The sequence below is a fragment of the Eubalaena glacialis genome, chromosome 4 (genome assembly GCF_028564815.1).
Source record: "Eubalaena glacialis isolate mEubGla1 chromosome 4, mEubGla1.1.hap2.+ XY, whole genome shotgun sequence".
NCBI lineage: Eukaryota > Metazoa > Chordata > Mammalia > Artiodactyla > Balaenidae > Eubalaena > Eubalaena glacialis.
This window is the reverse complement of record NC_083719.1, coordinates 173,549,705-173,570,143: the sequence shown is the minus strand read 5'-3', so window position 1 is coordinate 173,570,143 and position 20,439 is coordinate 173,549,705. Positions and strand designations below refer to the sequence as shown.

The 20,439-nt window shown below is 56.0% G+C and overlaps 1 protein-coding gene across 1 annotated transcript; it reads right to left on the bottom strand.

Annotated features, from left to right (window-relative positions):
• Positions 1-12: 12 nt before the first annotated feature.
• On the bottom strand, positions 13-18,156 carry CERS1 (ceramide synthase 1). Its single transcript, XM_061188617.1, has 7 exons — positions 17,883-18,156; positions 15,373-15,532; positions 11,006-11,186; positions 8,573-8,734; positions 7,914-8,061; positions 7,570-7,679; positions 13-355 (listed from the first exon to the last, which is right to left on the bottom strand). The coding sequence occupies exons 1-7, from the start codon at positions 18,129-18,131 to the stop codon at positions 313-315; spliced, it is 1,053 nt and encodes a 350-aa protein (XP_061044600.1). The 5' UTR covers positions 18,132-18,156; the 3' UTR covers positions 13-312.
• Between the last annotated feature and the right edge of the window lie 2,283 nt (positions 18,157-20,439).

The following is a 20,439-nucleotide window of genomic DNA, read 5'->3' as shown; positions in this document are numbered from 1 at the left end:
CTCAGGGGCTGCTGGGCTCCGGGACCTGCGGGCTGGGGGCGGGACTGGGGTCCCTGGAGAGACCTGGGCCAGGTCAGGGTCTCGGGGGGCGTGGCCGCGATCCTGAAGTCGAATAGGGACCAATCACGGGGGCGGGGTCTCGAGGGGGCGGGACAGGGGTCCCGGGAGTGGCCAGGGCGGGGTGGGTTGCGGCGGGGGCGGAGCCTGATAGGGCCAGGGTACAGGGGGCGAATGGGGGAGCCACGTGGCTGGTCCCCGAGGGCGAGGTTGGGTGGGGCTGGGTCCTGGGCGGCGGGGCCGGGGTCGAGGGGTTCAGAAGCGCTTGTCCTTAACCAGTCCATTCCTCAGCGGCTTCCTGCGAGCCAGAACCGGCCCAGGTTAGCCTAGGGACCCCATGCCACCACGTAGCACCTCCCACCACCGTCCCGCCCTCCTTGCCCTCCTTTTCCCAGACCCGCCCCATTCTTCCTCCCAGCCCACAAGGCCAAAAGACCCTGCCATCTGCCTGCTGGGCAAGTGGTCCCTGCTCCTTCCCACAATTAAACCCTCCTCTCCCCTCCCCCCTGGGCCACCCGCGGCTGCTGGAGGGCAAAAGTCACCTACCAACCTCTGCCTGATTTAAGCCCATCACCTGGACCTGGACCAGCACTTTATCCTCCTCCTCTCCCAGGGAGGCAGAACTGGCCAGAGCCCCCGACGATCCCACCGGGCAGGCTCCTCCCCAACTACAATGGCCCTACCAGGAAAGGCTTCCCAGCCCATGATTCTCCATCCACTGCCCTCTGTCTACACCTGCCGCAGCCCCTACTTTGCTTCCATGTCCTTAAAACAAGTTATGTAGTGTTTTAAAACGAATCAGTACTGTAAGAGCCCAGAGAAAGACCCCTAACGTCTAAACAACGTTCATGGTTTGCATATTTCAAATTGTCTATAAAGATGTCTTCTCCTGCACCTCAATTTTCCAAAAATGTGCCACCGAGATCGCTCCCATGTGCACTGCTGCTCTCCTTAATTCCATCTTCCCTGCCTGTGTTAGTGGCAGGTCTCTGGGGTTCCGACTGGGAGGGGACCTGCGCCCTGGGGATCTGCCCAGGCCCACCTTACTGGACTCAACAGGTCTAACCCTGCTCCTCACCGCTACTGCCATCACTTGCTCGGTGTTGTGTCCTGTTTAACTGGCCAGCCTGCTGATGCCAAGACAGCATCTCCCCGCAGTCTTATGGTCACGGCCATTGACCATTCCTATTCCCACGTATGAGAACTCCTTGTGCCTTTGCACATGGTCCATCAGTCTCTGCTGAAGTGAATTCTACAGTCTAGTTTATGTACAACTGTATTGTTTTCTGAGCCAGTAATATATTCTCACGATCTAGACCTCAGAAAGCATAGAAAACTCACAGTTCAACCGAGCGGCTCCTAGGGATCTACCACCGTTTGACTTCTGTGTATCCTCAGATACTAGCATATGTGCATTACTGCACCCTGCAGCCCTTTGGTTTGTGGAGCACTCTAGCTCAGAGACCGTTCCATATGAGAACGTAAAGACTTTCCTGGAGAAGATGGTCTCAGTCACTTTAGTTCGCTCTTCCCTGGGGCTGGAGCCACTGGATGCCGCTTCCTGGGAGCACACCTCCCCCCGTCGGCCCACTTCTCCGTGGGCTGCTGCTTTCTCTCGCTGCCACCGCGGGAGCCCTTTATCTGGGAGATCAGAGATAAGCCCCCCGTGGACCTCCCATCTGTCCTATATCTTCAGCTTTGCCTGTTGGTCTTTTAGACAGAGCAGAGGTGGGGTTCCCAGCTTCTTGAGTCTTCTCATAGTTCAATTGCTGGATGGCACAGTCTCTCATTTCGACTCTTGTTTGATTTCACAGCTTCCATTTCTGCATCAACATCTTTGATGCTTTGGGAGTTTGCACTGGGGGCTCATGCGAGGTAAAGATGGTTACCAAGCAAGCGTCCCATTGAAGGAAGTTCTTCCTTCCCTCCCGGGATCCTTCTTTGTTAAAGTTTGATGGGCTCAGCTCTGTCTCCCCTGTTTTAATTCCTATACTTCTATAGAAGGTTTAATACCTCCAAGGATCCGTACCCCCACCCTGTGCCTCTTTATCAGAGCTTTCCTGTGGTGATTCTGGTTTGTTTTACTGCACAAGCTTCCAAGTGCCCCCTCCCTCCTCAAAAACAGTGTATTTGCGGGGGAGGGGAGTACCCAACTAGGGCGAGATGGCCTCTCTGCAGAATCAGATTTACACTTTTTCGTCTCAGTGCACCACAGCGGGAAAGAGAAAATCAGGACGAGGGTGGAAGCTGGAGGGAGATGTGGGCAGGCAGAGACTCAGGTGGATTCTGGATGTTTCCTTGAGGATAAGGAGGAGAGGGAGAGAAGGGGGGCTCCTTAGGGTTTTGCAAGGTTTTCACCCTGAGTTGCCATCAACTGCGATGGACAAATGTTCACGAGAGGTAGTTTGCGGTGGGAATGGGGGTTGATTCTGGATATTTTAGAAGGTGCTTGGAATGTCAAGCAGACACTGACACAGAGAATGGCACTCAGAGGAGCACTGTGAGCTGGGAGAGAAACTTGGAAGTCGGGGTGGATTAAGTGAAAGGGCCCTGGGAGAGGGGGAGGCCAGACGCGGAGCAGGAAGGCACTAAAAAGTGAAGCAGGAGCCCACGTGCCGCAACTAAGGAGACTGAGAGCCGCAACTAAGACCCAGTGCAACCAAGTAAATAAATAAATGTTTAAAAAAAAAAAGAAAGAAAGTGAAGCAGGGAGCAGAGGCAGACTGCCGATTGCAAAAGGAGGGGTTGGGTTGGGTATGGGGTTTCTTTTGCTGGGGTGACAAAAATGTTCTAAAACCGCAGTGATGGTTACACAACTCTGTGAATGGACTAAAAACATTGACTTCTACACGGCAAATGGGCAAACTGCATGGTGTGTGAATTCCATCTCAATAAAACTGTTCAAAAAAAGGCGGGGGGGAGTGACCACCAGATTTGTTTAGCATCAGTGGAGCGGACAGGAGTGGTCTCAGGGTGGTGGGGGGAAGACCCCAGAGGGAGCTGGGTTCGAGAAGGGAGGGGAAGGGGGTGCTGTGCTGTAAGTGAGGTGGAGAGAGAAGGTTTCTCTTCTTGATCAGAATGTCCCTGAGCAGGCAAGGGGGTGGACGTCGGTGGCCTGGGACGGTGGCCTCAGAGGGAGACGGACCATCTACCAAAGCAGCCAGCCAGCACTAGAGGGTGGATGTCCTCATCCGGCTACCCCTGCTTTCCTGGGGACACGGAGGCCAAGTCATCGGGTGAGGGGACAGTGGTGAGGACAGTTGGTGGCCGAGGAGAAGGAAGAGTCTCAGGAGATCAGGCACTGCCCAGGCATCGCTGAGGACCCCTGGCCCCCGTTAGTGCTGCAACGAGGACCAGATGTGCGGGTCATGGCTCTTCAGATACAGCGGGGGCAGCTGAAAGTGTCACGGAGGAGAAAGCCGGCGTACGGAGGGGTGGGGTAGCCTCGGGCAGGTCAGCAGACCCAGAGCGGGGTGAGGGCCCCCGATGGATGGCGGTCCCAGCAGCCCAAGAGAACGATGGGGGCTTCAGACCGAGGTCGTGACCAGGGTGCAGGGGCCACTGCAGGGGGCCAAAGACAGAGGTCCAGGAGGGGCCCCATGGAGGGGGGTTCAGAAGAGAGAACCAGCAGGAGCAAAGAAGGCCTCAGTGCTGCTTTGCCACGTGATTTGTTCTCCACTCCGGGGTCCTTCAAAGTGGTTCTCAGTCATTGTTTTCTTACTGTTTTCAAATCTAACTGCATTTTCATCATACATGGTCTGCACGATCCTGGTCCTGAGCAACTGAAGTTGCCCCTGGTTTTTTTCAATTTTGAGAAGTGTTCCTGTGCTTAAAAAGAACATCTGTTCTTGCTTCGGAGCTGCCTGATGAGGAGCACGGACTTTACCTCCTGTGGTCCCATCTCGCCACGGTTTAGGGCTGCATCATGCGGATCCTTTCACATCAAAAATTACACCTGACTTTCTCCTCCTGTCTTTTTACTTACAACTTTTATTTATCCTGGAGTTAAAGTCTTTTAACCAGGTCAGAGGTGGATTTATTTAAAAGCCCAGTCTCGTAATTGTCATGATTATTCCATGTGTGTTTATTTGCATGCCCAATATTTGAGATTCTACCCTCATTCTGCATTACTTACCCTGCTTTTTCTAGCTTTCCTTTCCTGCATTTACTTTGTTGTACCTGTTTTTGGTTCCATTCTCCCCTCTACACCCTAATAGTGTTAACATAAATACTCAATATAGCCCAAAGGTAATGCCCTACCCTCCTGCAAAATGCAAAGCCACCAATCCTGTTTCAATAATATTAAATATTTCAGCTCTAATTTTTTAAAATCTCTCAAATTAGGCGTTTAAAAAATTTTTTACCCAGACATGTATCAATTTCTCTGCTGATCTATCTCTTGGGGTAGTTTTCTGAAATATTCTCCTAGAGAAGATCTGTGAATGGTAAGCCTTCTTAGTTTTTGTTCCTGTGGATATCCTTTTTTTTTTTTTTTGGTGGGGATGCTGGGGACCAAACCCAGGATCTCATGCAAGCCAACGGGTATCCTTTCTCTTGAGTAACTGTTTTTAAAGTTGTGTATAAGAGTCCCGGTTTCTTGTTACTTCCTTTCAGCATTTGGTTGATAGCTGACTCCAGTCTTCCAGCTTCCCTTGTTGCTGTTAGTCTGTCACTGTTTCGTAGGTCATCTCTTCTTTTCTGTGGATGTTTCACATTTCACTATGATGTGTTTGGGGCCCGGATGCCTTTGTATTCATCCTGCTTATGATTTATGTCTTGTCACTTTCTGGAAAAATTCTCAGCATTATGTCTTCTCATGTTGTCTCTCCCTATCTATCTCCTATTAGGACTCAGCCACATAATTCTTACCATTCTAGCTGTCATATTTTCCATTTGTTTAGGCTGCATCCTAGGTAATTTCTCCGCAGCTTTCAATTCACTGATTCTCTTTTCAGCTGTATCTAATCGTTGGAGACTTAACATCTATAATAGGTTGAATGGTGGTCCCTAAAAGGATATGTCCACATCCTAATCTCTAGAACTGTGAATGTGACTCTATTTGGAAAAAGAGTCTTTGTAGATGTAATTAAGTGAAGGAATTTGGGATGAGATCATAGTGGTCTAAATCCAATGACAAATGTCCTTATAAGAGAAAAGAGCCGGAGAGAAGAGACCATGTGAAGACAGGAAATGGAGATTGGAGTGATGCAGCCACAAGCCAAAAAACATCTGGAACCCCCAGAAACTGGAAGAGGCAAGGAAGTCTCCTCCCCTGACCTTCAGAGCAAGCATGGCTCTGCTGACACCTTCAGTTCAGACTTCTGGTCTCTAGAACTGTGAGAGAATAAACCTCTGTTGTTTTAAGCCCCCTAGTTTGTGGTACTTTGTTACGGCAGCCCTAGGAAAGAAATATATTTAACATCCAATGCTGTTTTTGATGGTCTCTCATGCCTTTTACATTTTTAATAAACTTTTCATTTTAGAATAATTTTAGATTTGCAGAGATAGCATAAAGAGCTCCAGGGTAGCCCTCGCCCAAGTCTCCCTGAACGTTAACATTTTATATCTCCACAGTGCATTTATCACAACTAAGAAACCAACGCTAGAACATTGCTATGAGCTAAACCATAGACTTTATTTGAATTGCACCAGTTTTTCCACAGATGTCCCTTTTCTGGTCCAGGATCCCACATTGCATTCAGTCAATCTGAGCTGAGACGGTTCCTCAGTCTCTTGTTTTCCATGACCTGATGATTTTGAGGTGTCCTGACCAGCTCTTTTGTGGCACATTCCACACTTTCATTGCTTTTTATCCCATCTTGTTTTATACCCAACTGTGCTAACTCTAGCCATCCTTAGAGATCAGGTTCTGCGGGTGGTGCCCATGGGGCCAACCATGGCAGCGTGTCCCCAGTCCCCTGTCATTTCTGTATGGAGTTTGTTCTTTGCCATCCTAGTGGGAATGCTGTCATTTGGGGCTGGAGGCGCCAGCCTCCCAACTCACATTCTGGCTGGACATTCCTGGGGGAGACAGAGCAGGGAGCAGGGTGGAGCTAGGGGGTCTGGCTTGCTCTTTGCCTTGGGCTCGGCATTTACAAGGACATCTCTAGGAGTTCACTGTTTTACAGCAGAAAGGTCTTTCAGTTTTAGATTTAGCCAAGCAGGTGCCTCCCCAACCTCACCCCTGGAGTCCTCTTTAATCACTGCTTCTTCTGGAAGCCTCTGAGGGTTGGTCAGACTCCTTGGTGAGACCTCACCGATCTCTACGCGCAATTCCCAACTCATGTTCGCTGGACGTCGACAATCCGACACCCTCAAAACTAGACTCCCAACCCCGTACCCCCACCGGTGCACATGGCCCTGCCCTGAGTCCCGTCTTGGTAAATGGCAGCTCAAGCCAGAGGTCTTAGGTCATCTTTGATTTTTTTATTTCTGTTTCACCTACATCCAAAGCAAGTCTGGTTAGTTCTACAACAGAGTTGGGATCTGACCACTGGGGTGACCTCACCTGCTGCCCAGCCCTCGTGTGTCCACAATCCCTGCTCACCTGCCTGACTCCTCTCTAACCTGGGCGCTGGCTTTTTGGCCGCTCTGGCAATTCCCCCAGTTCTCTGCTCCCCTTCTCATGTCTTTCAAGGAGATTTTTAAAAAATCTCTGCTCTCATCCTCCTCCCTGCCCATTCTGACCCACACCTCATTGCACTATGAACCCACTGCTTCCCCGAAACCATCTTTCCCAGGTTGGTCACTGATGACCTCCCAGGGGCCAAATCAGAGATCTGCTGGGGAGCGCCCTGCGAGCCTTCAGCAGCCCCCATCTCACTGCTGCTCAACCACTCCTCACATTGACTGTGGGGCGCTGCACACCTTGGACCCTGCTGGTCATCCTAACCTGCCTCCATTCACTCCTGGGGCCCCTCCAGGCCAGGGGGCTTTGGGCGCCATCTGGCTCACATCCCAGGGCTGGCAGTCCCGAGGCCCCTACCTCCAGGACGGTCGAAGAGGCCCCTTTTGCTCGTCATCCCTACAACTCCCACCTGGGCCCGAACCCCCGGCCCCATCTCCTGCTTGGCTGACCAGTGGTTGCTCCGCTGGACCGGGGAGTATTAGCCCGAACAGAGCACAGGCTCCCTGGGCCGCCCATGGCACCCCCTCACCGCCCCCTTCCACTGCCACCTGCTTAGAGGTTGCCGTCAGGCCTGGAAAACAGCTGCTCCTCAGCACTGGGCTTGGCCCTCACGGCTCTCACCACTGAGACCCTGATTCTCACCCCTCAGCTCTCTACCTCCACCTTCCTCGCTGTCTGTCCTGACAGCATCTAACTCTGTCGCTACATCGTCCATGCCTTTATTGCAGTCTCTCTCTTGGATGCAGGCTCCGGCGGGGGGGGGGGGGCAGCGTCGGCATCAGCCTCATCCGCTGCCGTGTCTCCAGGGCCTACCCACAGAGCGCGCTCGATCAGACAGACGTGGTTAAGGAATGAACTAGGGCTGGGGGCCCCTCCACACTCACTCAGCTTTGCTGGGCTTGGGGCTCAGGGCCTCTGCTGTGTCATATTCCCGCACGTCCTTCAGCTCGCGCACCTGGCCCGTCAGCACCTTGGCAGCAAAAGCCACGATGTACTGTGGGAGGGGAAGGCACAGGTGAGAAGAGAGTCCCGTCGTCCCCGACGTCGCTGCCCTCCTGATGGCTGGGTGCTCCTGCCACCGGCCCTCTGCACGTCACCTAACATGCCCCTCCTCCCTGGGAGTGCGTGAGAAGGGCGTGCACCTGGAGCGCTCCTTGGGGACGGGGACCAGGACAGGACTGGCATCTCAGAAGAAGGGGGTGGCGAGGAGTTGTGAGCGCCAACTCACCAGGAACCAGTAGAGGTTCATGAGGGTGAGCAAGAGCAGGAGTGCGTTGAAGAAGAAGTAGAAGGGGATGTCAGGCACCGACCGCAGGCTGCAGTGGCTCGTGGCATACAGGACCTTGAGCGGGAACCAGTAGAGGCGGAACCAGAACCTGCAGGAGGGAGGGGCGGGTCGAGGAGGCTGTGGGGGAGAGGGGAAGGGGAGCCCCCTCCCTTCCCCCCAGTCCCTGTCCTGTCCCGTCTGGACTCATCCATCTACCCCTGCACATCCCCACCCATCCATGTCTCCTGTCATCCAGGGTCCAACATGATAGGAATGTTCTAAATCCGCCTCACCTTTGTTCATTCCTGCCCAGCTGTCTCCATTCCTGTTCTGTCCTTTCCTGCCCAGCTTGCTTATTCCCAACTCGCGGCCTCTGCTGTCCCACCAGGCCCCGCCCACGTCACCCTGGCCCTGTCTGGCCCCTCCCGCCTCACCAACCCCCCCACCCACCTCACCAGGACCCACCCCTTCCCTGCCCACCTGCCTCTCTAGGACCCACTTCCTTCCTGCTTGGCTCCACCCATTCTCACAAGCCCCACTTCCTTCCCAGCCTGGCCCCGCCTACCTCCACCAGGTCCCCTCCTCTTCCACTAGGCCCGCCTCCTCCCCTGCCAGCTCACCAGCTGAGGCTGAAGCTGAGGCAGCCCAGGTCTGCAGCCAGGGCGTGAAGCCGGTGGTGGGATCCTCCGCGGGACTTGAAGTAGACATTGAGCTTGGTGAACTCCAGCTGTACGTCACTGATGTCATGCAGGAAGAGCACAAGGATGCCCACCTTGTGGTACCTGAGGAGGAAATCGGGAGAGGAGAGAGGGCTGGTTACCCTGGGACCCCTACCCGCACCGAGGCTCCCAAGCACAGGCCCCCTTGGCCACCCCTCCAGGCTTCCCGTGGGTCTGTTCAGAGCTGTCCTCCCTGGCCCATCTGCCCTGCCCATCCCCCCCTCACAGGGCTAGGTCAGCAGTAACACCCAGGCTGCATCCGTCCTGTGGCAGCCACACCCAGGCTCAGGAACCTCCCTGGAAGTGCCCTCTCTGATCCTTCCTCATCTCTGTGACCTCTGACCCTCCATGACCCCTGACCCTCACAGGCCTGGGTCATTCTGTGTCCAGATACCCCACACTTTAAACATGACTGCCTCACTGATGCTCCCAGGTTTGTACATTTAACCTGAACACTGCTGCAAACTGCAGACTTGCCTGGAAAAGGCCGCACCCCCACCAGGATCTGAAGAAGGCTGGAGCCCCGTCCCTATCCACCCTTCCGCCTCACAGCTGCTTGGTGCCTGAGTTCAGCCTGGATGTGGCTGTGCACCTCTGTCACCGTCTTCGTCCCCACTCTGCCCTCCTGACGGCTCAGGCTCCTGAGAGCCACAGGCTGTTCGCATCCCCTAACATCCCTGGTGTTCCCGGAGCCTTCCTTCACCGACTTTCAGTCTCGGCTCACCTGTCACCCCTGACCACCCCACCTAACCTCACCACCTCTGCAGTCCTTATCTTCCAACTTGAATTTTCCATAGTGATCACCTTCAAACAAACTGTTAGTTCTTTTCTTTCATGGTTTTTTTTTGGGGGGGGGGTTGTCTATCTTATTCTACCCTCTACAGCAGGTCTGTCTAATAGAATTTTCAAGAATGATAGTAATGTTCTAAATCTGCATTGTCCAATACAGGAGTCACCAGCCACATACTGGGCTGAGGTACAGAATGTGTGAATTTATTTAATTGAAGTTGACATGGCCACCTGTGGCCAGCAGCTACTGTGCTGGAGGGCACAGCTAGTCCAACAAGAATAGAATTTGAGGGGCTTCCCTGGTGGCGCAGTGGTTGAGAATCCGCCTGCCAGTGCAGGGAACACGGGTTCGATCCCTGGTCCGGGAAGATCCCACATGCCGCAGAGCAACCAAGCCCGTGCACCACAACTACTGAGCCTGTGCTCTAGAGCCCGTGAGCCACAACTACTGAGCCCACATGCTGCAGCTACTGAAGCCCACGCGCCTAGAGCCCGTGCTCTGCAGCAAGAGAAGCCACCGCAATGAGAAGCCTGTGCACCGCAATGAAGAGTAGCCCCCACTTGCCACAATTAGAGAAAGCCTGTGCGCAGCAACGAAGACCCAACACAGCCAAAATAAATAAATAAAATAAATAAAAATAAATTAAAAAAAGAAAGAATAGAATATGAGCTGTATATGTCGTTTTAAATTTTCTTTTTTTTTTACTTTTTTTTTTGAGTTTCCATGTTCAATTTTTATTTTTTTAAATATCTTTATTGGAGTATAATTGCTTTACAATGTTGTGTTAGTTTCTGCTGTACAGCAAAGTGATTCAGTTATACATATATATATATTCTTTTTCATATTCTTTTCCATTATGGTTTATCACAGGATATTGAATATAGTTCCCTGTGCTATACAGTAGGACCCTGTTGTTTATCCATCCTATATATAATAGTTTGCATCTGCTAATCACAATTTTGTTTTAAATTTTCTATCAGCAACGTTTAAAAAAAAAAGTAAATAGGAAAAGGTAAAATTAATTTTAATAATATATTCCAATTGACTCAGTATATCCGAAATGTCGTCATTCAACATGTAAATGATATAACAAAGGGACTGCAAGATATTTTCACTCTCCTTTACCCTTGAAATCAGGGTGGCTTTTACACATACAGCACGCTGTGGTTTGGACAGGCTCTGCCTTGAAGCACTATGACCACGTGTGGTGGCCACAGTGGGCTCTGGAACATCACGTTTTGTCTACTGTGTTCACGGCTGTGCCCCCAGCAGCACCTGCCACATGGCAGGTGTTCAGTAAACACTTGCTTTGTGACCCGGCCAAGGTTGCCATCCAGGAGGAGCTGGAGGGGGACAGATGGGGTGGGGGCAGGGTGGTGCCTCTCTGCACCTGTTTTGCCCCATCACTTCAGAATCTCTCTTCAGAAACCTCTCCCACGGACACCCCCATACCCCCCACCCAGACATTAGCCTCTGCCCTGTGCCAGCCTCTTGCCACTGCTCACGCCAGTGCCCTCCACCCTCCTGTCCCCTCCTGGACTCACCGGAAGGCGTAGGACGAGATAATGAGGACCAAGGTGACCACATGGTGGATTAGCATGACCACTGAGTCCTTGCGCCAGGCATCCAGGTACAGCGTGGCATAGATGGAATGGCCGTAGAAGCTTCCCTGTAGTAGGTAGGCAACTGCGATGTCCCGTGGTACCGCCATGCCCGTCTTCCAGTCTGGGGAGGGCCAGACCGTGCCGTCAGGGACCTGCAGGGCCTCCGGAACCCACAGGCGACCCCGAGCACTCCCTCAAGCCGGGCATGGGTCCTCTGCTTGCTGGGCGTGCCACGCGTCTCTGCAGCTGCTCTGGTCACTGGTTTTCTGTTACCCATTCTCCACCCATCATTGTTTATGAATAGGCATTACTTTTTAGAACAGTTCTAGATCTACAGGAAAAGGTGCTCCTACCCTGAAATTGGTCCTTTGCAGAATTTCCAACTGTGCCCCAGGCCCCCCTCCCGTCTTCTCTTACCAGGCGCGCTCAAGACACCCGGTCCTGGGTGCCCCCCTCCCAGCAAATCCCCAAACCGATGGAGGCTGCCACCTGCCTTGCTGTGCCAGCCAAGCAGCTGAGGCAGAAATCACACACTTTCCAATGCCCATGAGTGCGGGCTCTCCCGCAGAGCGGGCCCGGCTCCGCCTCCCCTCCTCCTGCGGCCACCTCCTGCCCCCACCCCCGCCCCTCCACATGCGCCCACCCGCACTCAGGCCTCGTGCCTTCCCAGGGGACATCGCTACCCCCACCACCTCCGCCTCCCCTCCTCAGTCCATCACCAAGGACTCTGCCCGAATCGACCTAGAACTCCAGACTGTGCCCTGCTGTCTGCGGCTCCTTCTTTGTCCACCCCCCGTAATGGCCTCCCTGGGCTCCATCCCCGGTCTCCTGTCCCTCCCCCTCCAAGCCTCAGTGATCTGGAGCTAGACCCTCAAGTCCCCCTGGAGGCCAGCTATCCCCTAGATGCCTCCTATGCTGCCACCTCAGTGACAGCCCTTCATCTGTACCCTGGTCCTGCCTGCAACAGAGATCCACTTGGACCTCTATCTTGGGGTCCCTCTTCGGTCCCTATCTCCACTCACTTGCCCTGCCCCCAGTGCCCCCACCCTGGTCCAGGCACCGCCATCTCCTCCCAGCGCTGCCCCAGCTTCTCCCGGCCTCCAGAGCCTATTCCCGACTGTCCATTCTCCCCACAGCAGCCTCGATGGCTGTGAATACACAGACCCCATGATCTGGCAAGTCCACTCTTGGCCTGTGCCCAAGGAAACTGAAAACAGGGACTCAAGAGATCCCTGTATACTCATGTCCACAGCAGCACTAGTCACAATCATCAAAAGGGGAACAGCCCAAATGTCCATCAGCAGGTGACTGGGTACACAAAATGTGGTAAATCCACGTTTCGTGTGTCCACATAATGTGGAATATTATGCAGCTCTAAAAAGGAAAGAAGCATTGGCACACACTACAATGTGGATAAACCTCAAAAACATTATGCTGAGTGAAAGAAGCCAGGCACAAATGGGCACATACAATCACATACCAATGATTCTATGTATATGAAATGTCCAGAACAGGCAAATCCATAGAGATAGAAAGTGGATTAATGGTTGCCAGGGGCTGGGAGAGGGGGGATGGCAAGCTGCTAATGGGGACGGGTCTCCTTTTGGGGATGATGGAAATGTTCCGGAACTAGATAGACACGGTGCTTGCGCAACACCGTGACCGTGCTAAATGTCACTGAATTGCTCACTTTAAAATGGTGAATTTTTAAAAGTTGTGGTAAAAATATATATAACATAAAATTTACCATCTTAACCATTTTTAAGTTTAGTAGCACTAGGTATATTCACACTGTTGTGCAACCAATCTCTAAAACTTTTTCCATGTTGTAAAACTGAAACTCTGTTCCCATTAGACACTCCCTCTCTGTTCCCCCTTCCCCAGCCCCTGACACCCACCAACCTACTTTCTGTCTCTATGGATTTGACGACCCTAGGTGCCTCACATAAGTAGAATCACACAATATTTGTCTTTCTGTGACTGGCTAAAATGGTTAATTCTGGGAATTCCTTGGCGATCCAGTGGCTAGGACTCCGTGCTTCCACTGCAGGGGGCATGGGTTCGATCCCTGGTCGGGGAGCTAAGATCCAGCGAGCCGTGCGGTGCGGCCAAAAATAAATAAATAAAATAGAATGGTTAATTCTATGTTATTAAATTTTACCTAATTTAAAAAAACGAAAGACACCTGACAGATCACTCATCCTCCACTTGAACACGTCCAGGGCTCCCCAAGGCTCAGTAGCAAAACTCACACTCCTGGCTGGGTCACCCCCCACGTTCCGTGCACAGCCTCATGGCAGTGCTGTAGTCAGCAGAGGGGGGCCTCCCCACACCTGCCAAGTGTCTCTGTCCCTCTTGAGAAGGAAGGGGCGCAGAGGCACCCTCTGTGGAAACGGGACACCCTCTTTTCCACCTATCACACTGGCAAGACTGCTACAGTGGGGAGCAACCCCTCTCCAGCTTTGGGCCCCAGATCTGGGGCAGAGGGAAGAGGGGAGCAGACAATTCCCCATCTGGGCTGCGTCTGCACCTCCTTGCACGTTGTGGGGTGAGGTGGGCCGGGCTCTGTCTGTGGACCTCCAACCTCCTCTCCACGCACACCCCGCCTGCTGCTCTGGCCTCTCCATGTCGCTCCTGCCTCATCCCCCTCCCCGACCTCCAGGATCAGCCACCTGGGCATCCCACACCCAGCTCCTGGTCTCCCCCAAACCTGCCCCACCCTCAGCCCCCTAGACCCTGGCGTCAGCTCCATCCTCCTTCTCTCTCACACCCACCTCTGGTTTGGCAGTGAATCCTACCAATTCTGCTTTCAAAACATTTCTTAAATCAGCCACTTCTCTCCCCGCTGCAGCCCTGTCCTGGGCAGAGCACACCGGCTCCTGCCCTCAGCCCCACCCTTAGGTCGTCCTGTCAACGTCCCCCCTCTGCTCGTGGCCCTATGGTAAAGACCCCCACTGCTCCCACCCCACCTGACTGGGCTCCTTGCTGCTTCTGATCAGCCAGTAGCATGTCTGTCCGACAGTGGCCTTTGCATTTCCCATCTGCCCCAGGCTCCTCCCAGTCCCCACTCAAAAGTCACCTTTGGTGGGACCATCCCCATCCCTGTAGAAAATGCCCTCCTCCCCACCTCCCAGACACCCCACATCCCCTTCTCCTCTCCTCACTCAAGTTTTCTCATCTGCACTTATTACAGTTAACAGATTTCCTATTTCACGTTAACAGATCTGTCACCCCAAAACAGAGGGGTGGGGGCTTTCTCTGACCTACTTACAGTTGTGTCAGCACAGCACCCAGCACACAGTAGGTACTCAATAAGCGTGCCTGCAAAGAAGCAGCTAACTTGCAAGTGTGCTATCACAGCGTAATTTATAAGCAGGAACCAGAGGCAACTCCATGCTCGAAACTTCAATTACAGAGACAGAGTTCAATTACAGTTCATTCTCATAAAGGAAAATTGAATGACAGCTCAAACCTCCCCTCTAGGGATTTATGACACGGGAAATGTGCGTGTGTTACACGGGAAAAGTGGCCATGTGGGCAGCATGGTCCCACAAGATAGACAGGTGCAGCGCAGGGGTTCCATGCCCAGCTCCCCGGTGCCACCAGGAGCCCTCTCAGGATGTTTATATCACACGGCAGGAAACACGTCCATGTGTGTCCCTGATACATGGTCTGGGTGGTCAGCACAAGAGTAGAGAAGCCTGACCCCTCATCGCAGACTTAGTTTTCTACATCGGCCTGCCGGTTGGTAACAGAGGACACTGCAGTCAAATTCCTGCCCATCCCACCCAGAGCTCAGGCCTTGATGACACCCACATCGAATCCAATCAATGGATGCAGCCACTTCTCACCACCTTTATCTCCTTGCCAAGCCGGTCCAAGCCACATTGGTCCCTTGCCTAACCCCTGGGCCCAGCTCCCCTCCTTACCCAAGATTCATCTGTCTCCACATGGCAGCCAGAAGGTTTTTTATAATCCACAAACCCATCCCATTTAGGATGAAACTCAAGCTCCTGCCATCCTCCTCTCGTCCCCACATATCAAGCTCATGCAAGCCCCAGGGCCTTTGCACGTGTTGGACTGCTTGCCTGGACCCACACAAGGGGTCCCCTCCTCTAGGATGTTTCCCTGAGTCCTGACAGGGACAGGTGCCCCCTCTTCTGGCCCCAGGGGCCCTTCATCACCCTTGTCTCAGAGCAGACATCCAGCATGGGATGTCTGATGAGTGTCCAGCTCTCGCATGTACCCTTCTCTGAGTTCAGAACAGGGCCCTCCCCCAACCTGCCCCATCCCGGCAGGTCCCCTACCATAGAAGACGGAGGGTGGGTCGTGAAAGAAGGGGTAGTCAGTGCCGAAGAGCAGATAGGTGCTGTAGCTCCAGGCGCCCAGGTAGAAGAGAAACTTCCAGGCGCTCTCAGGCATCTTGGCGGCATCTCTAGGCTGGAGGCGGCACCGCTTGGCTAGGGGCTACGGGTGAGAAGGCGGGCGGCCATCAGCACTGGGAGCCAAGGTCCGCTCCTCCAGGGTAGGGAAACCAAGGCCCAGGGACTCCCCAGGCCAGGCAGTGCCGGGCCCGGTACCCACAGCCTCCTGGAATGTAACCAGAGCCCACGTGTACCTGCCAAGGGCTAAACTTAGTGCCCAGCTGTCCAGCTGCAGCCGCAAGGGGAGGGGAGTGATGGGGGGAGACCTGGGAGGAAACGTGAGGGGAGGCTGTGAGGGGAGGAGGGGGACACGTGGGTGTAAAGCAAGGGAGACCAGTGGGGTCAGTCCAGGGGACTGGGGGGCTTGGGGGGTCTCAGGGGGAGCTAGAGGTATGACAGAGAGGAAGAAGAATTAAAGAGAAGACTTGGAAGGGGCTGTGGGGGTGAACCTGTAAAAAGAACATGGAGGGGAATATGGGGGCATCCGGGGGAACATGGGGGGCTGGAACCCTAGCAATCCCCATGGGGGAGGAACTTGAGGGAAGGGGGTGCCTCAGAGGAGGAATTGGGGAGACCAGAGAGGAACGGGGGCTGGGGAAGATGGGGTGGGTAGGTGGGGGAGGACATGGAAACTCAGGGGAGAAAAGGAAGAGAGGATGGGGCAGAGGAAGAAAAAGGGTCAAGGAAAGGACATCGCAGATGGGGGGACCTGAGGGGACAGCAGGGAGGGGACAAGAGAAGTGGGAGCATGCAACGGTGAGGCATGGAGGAATTTCAGGGGCCTAGCGCCCCTGGAGTCCTGCGGGCAGAGCTGCAATCTCCCTGGGGGCGGGGCTCCAGAGCTGCCGGCCAAGCCCCGCCCCCCTCCCCTAGGCGAGGCTGAGGGGGCCGGAGCACCAACAGTCGCCATGGAGACAGCCAGAGCCAGCTCCGGTAACCCCTGGCAACCACACGACTGCCAAGAAGATGAGCTTTGGAGGACGAGGCAGCCCCTCCGCCCGTTTCTTGGGAAGGGCGAGCCACGAACTGGAGTGAGTGCCCGACGTCCGGGGATTCTAAAAGTGAGGGACCCGTGACCTTGCTGTCCCCCACCCAGCTCCCTCAGGAACGTGGGGAGGAAGCCTGCTCCACCCTGGTAGTCCCAGAGCAACCATATCCCCCTCCTGGGCTCTGGCCCTCGTCCTCCTGGACCTCCCACTGCCCAGCTGGAAACTGGAAAGGTGGGGGAAGCAACAAAGCCAGATTGGGACCAGGGCTCACCTACGGAGGGGCCCTAGTCATGCCTGCCTCCCCCTCCATGGAGCAGCGTGGTGGCTGGGGTCTCTAACCCCCATGTGGGTCATATGGGGGTGGGAGTGGGGACAATGGCAGCCAGACAACACCCCATCCCTGACTTAACAAGGGCCAGCCTCTGCCCAGCCAGCAGAGAAAGGCCCCTTTGTTGGCTCCAGGCACTCTGTCCCTGCACCCCCTGCCACCTCCAGTCAGACGGGCGGAGTGACCCCAGCTGGTCCTCAGGGAAGTCACAGCCAAGCTTGGAGCCCAAACGCCTTCTAACAAGCTCCCATAGCAGCGACCCCTCCCCAAGGATGGGAGGGAGGCCAGGCGCCAATGTCACCCCCACAGTCACTCTCCAGCTGGGGAGGTGGCCTTCCCAGGCTCGCCGGAAACTGAGCAATTCGGTGGCGACCCCTTGGAGTCCGCACAGTCCAGCTTCGCAGACCCAGGCCGTGCCACCTCCCCCAAAGGCTGCGAACACGGCGTGGCCAGGGAGCCCAGGCCTTTGCATCCCTTGATCGGAGGGTGGCGCTGACTCCAGACAGACGAGCGGCAGCGACTGGGCAGCTCCTGCCTCTTCCCGGTCGCAGCGGACGAGCCAGTCCCGCCGCCGCACCGACCCCGGACACCGATCCGGTTCCGAGCGCGCCCCGCATGACCCGGAGGCGCAAGGCACACGCAGCCCCTGTGCGCCGAGCCTTCCCTGCCCGTGTCCTCCGCTCCTCTGTCCCCAGCTCCGCTAGGTCCGAAAGAGTGCGCAGCAGCCAAGGCCCTCACACCGCCCGGGGCCCCCTTGTCCCGCACTGACCGGACCGGTTCCCCCACATCTTGAGCATCCTACCCTTGTCAGGGTCCCCATGTCCCAGGCTTCCCCCAGCCCGGCCACACCCCCACATCCACTCGCAACCCCACCCCGCCCTGACCCAGAGGGGCACGCGGCGGCCCAAGATTCCGCGTGCCGAGCTCCTCCAGCCTGAGGCCCGCCACGTTCCAGTCACCCTGGTCCGCGGAGACAGAAAGGGGCGCGCGGCGGCCCTGGGTCCCCGCCCTGGACTCCCTAACATCCCGGCCCCCCAGCCCGGGACCCCCACGTCCCAACCCCCAGCAGCACTGACCCGAAAGAGGCGCGAAGTGGCCGCCGAGCGCAGCGCGGTCCAGCCGAGTGCGCAGAGCGCCAGCAGCAGCAGCTCGGGAGGCGCTAGGTGCGCGTGCTCGGCCAGGCCGCGGCGCGCCAACCCCCAGCCGCAGTCCGCGCAGCCCCGCGCCGCCGCCAGCGCACTGCCCCAGCCGCGCTGCACCAGCTGCGCGTAGCTAGGCATGGGCTCAGGCCCCGCCGGCCCCGCCGCGGTCCCCACAGCCGCCATGCCGCCCGCTCCCGGCCGTCCCGGCAGTCTGCGCCCGCCCACGGTGGCCGCCGGAGCCGCGCGCCCCGCGTCACGCGCCGCAGTTGGGCCGGGGGCGCGCTGGCCGTAGCCCGTGGAACGGAGGGGCGGGGCCAGCGCTAGCTCCGCCCCTCAGGGACGCGGTGCCGGGGCGCGCAGCTGGGTACCCCGGAGGCAGCAGCGGCGACCTCGCGCGTACAAGTCCTGGCGTTGTCGCGCCGCGTCCTGGAGGCGGGCCAGCGATCTGGCTCATTTTCCAGTGGAGGAAACCCAGGCGCGGGGGAGGGGGGAGGGGGCGACCGGGGGGTGGAGGGGGTATCTGCCTGGCGCCCGCCTGACCTGAACCCGAGTAGGGCCGGAGCGGCCCCGTGTCCCCATCCCTCGTCCCCGCTTGGATGCCCTTGCCCATCCTGGGCTCTTTCACCCCACCAGGCTGTGTCCGCAACATGGGGCAAGGTGAGCACCAGCAGGCCGTGCCCAGGACCAGCGATTCTCTCTTTCCCAGGCCCTCCAGCATGCTTCTCTTGCCCCGTCCCACACTCAGCCCTCACCATCCCCCCCCCCGCCTGAGGGCCACCTGCTGCTCTCTGTGACCCTGAGGACCTGGCAGGCCTCCCTGAAGCGGGTTAGCACAGGCCTTCAGGGAGGCCAAGGGAGTGGGTGCCCACGTGGGGGAGCTCAGGCTGGATCAAGACCACCACTTCATTGGGACCACCCCCCATGATCTTCCACTATACACCGACCAGGCCCAGTGTCCAAAGCCCCCAATGGCCATCACTGAAGGCACTGGTCACCTCTTGGGGACATCATCTCGCCTGCCACTGGTAGCCCTCATCCCAGCCCCCGGGACTCCCGCACGCCTGTGCCCCTCCCTTCTCCCCAACTAGGAGTCCTCCCACAGCCTTCCGAGGTGCAGCGTGCAGGAATCAGTGTGGGCCCTGCAGGAGCCAGGCTGGGTCCCATATGGCCACCAGCCTGACCTGACCTTCAGGTGCACAGGTGAAAACAGGGAGGGGGGGTCAAAGGGGCCCTCATCCCGCCTCCTTTCCCTCACCCCCTGTCCTGCAGCAATCCAGTTCTCTCCACCTTCAAATGTTCCCAGAATCCAGCCACTTCTCTGCACCTGTACAGCCTTATGCGACCCTCAGCCACCCTTGTGCCTCCTTCCTAGTGTCTCGGCCTCCTCCTTACCCCGCTCAGAGGCCAGAGGAAACCTACCTGTCCCTCCTCTGCTCACAGCCCTCCATGGCTCCCATCACGCAGAGTGAAAGCCCATCTCCTCACTGTGACTCGCAACCTATCCTCATGCCCTTCTCTCTCCATCTTTCTCCTTCCGTTCCAGCCACATTGGCCTCATAGCTGGAGGTGGCTCTCCAACACCCCAAGCAGTCCTACCTCAGGGTCTTTCACTGGCTGTTCCCTCTGCCTAGAATGCTGTTCCCCCAGTATTGGCAGGGCTCCTCCTTCACCAACTTCAGGCTTTACCTACAAATGTCACCTGCTTGTTACACCTCCCTGATCCCCCCATCACTCTTCTCCTTGGCACTTGTCACCATCTGTCCTGCTGTACCTCCTACTCATTATTATTATTATTTTTTAAACTTTTGGGCTTATTTATTTATTTATGGCTGTGTTGGGTCTTCGTTTCTGTGCGAGGGCTTTCTCTAGTTGTGGCAAGCGGGGGCCACTCTTCATCGCAGTGCGCGGGCCTCTCACTATCGCGGCCTCTCTTGTTGCGGAGCACAGGCTCCAGACGCTCAGGCTCAGCAATTGTGGCTCACGGGCCTAGTTGCTCCGCGGTATGTGGGATCTTCCCAGACCAGGGCTCGAACCCGTGTCCCCTGCACTGGCAGGCAGATTCTCAACCACTGCGCCACCAGGGAAGCCCTACTCATTATTTTTGAATGTGCACTCCATGTGGGCAGGGGTTCATCTGTCAAGATAACTAATGCCACAGCCAGAGTGGCAAGCAGACGGGGGCTAAGGGGTCCCGGGCTGCTGGACATGCCCTCATAGGTCCAGTCGGGCCTGTGGGGCATCCCTGTACCGTCCCAACCACCCACCTCTGCCCTTCCACCAGGCACTATCTGGTCACTATGGCACCCATCAGTAATGGGAGAGGTGCCCCCACCCGCCAGCCCCAGCCCAGCCTCGAGTTTCATTTTGGCAGGGTCCAGATAGGAGGCTGCCAATGTGTGGGTGCAGAGCGGAAACAGAAAGTGGCTCCCGGCGCTGGCAGCTGGGAAACAGAGCTCCCAGGCACCAGGGGCTCAGTGAGGGGCTGCCGAGG

What these genes read in the sequence shown, in the direction of transcription:
- CERS1 (XM_061188617.1), bottom strand. Translation starts at nt 18,131, where the DNA reads ATGGCGGCTGTGGGGACCGCGGCGGGGCCGGCGGGGCCTGAGCCCATG. An exon ending in CTCAGCTTCAGCCTCAGCTG is followed by an intron (nt 8,062 to 8,572) that starts GTGAGCTGGCAG and finishes TCCCTCCTGCAG; the next exon opens with GTTCTGGTTCCGCCTCTACT. An exon ending in CCCAAGCCCAGCAAAGCTGA is followed by an intron (nt 356 to 7,569) that starts GTGAGTGTGGAG and finishes TCTGGCTCGCAG; the next exon opens with GAAGCCGCTGAGGAATGGAC.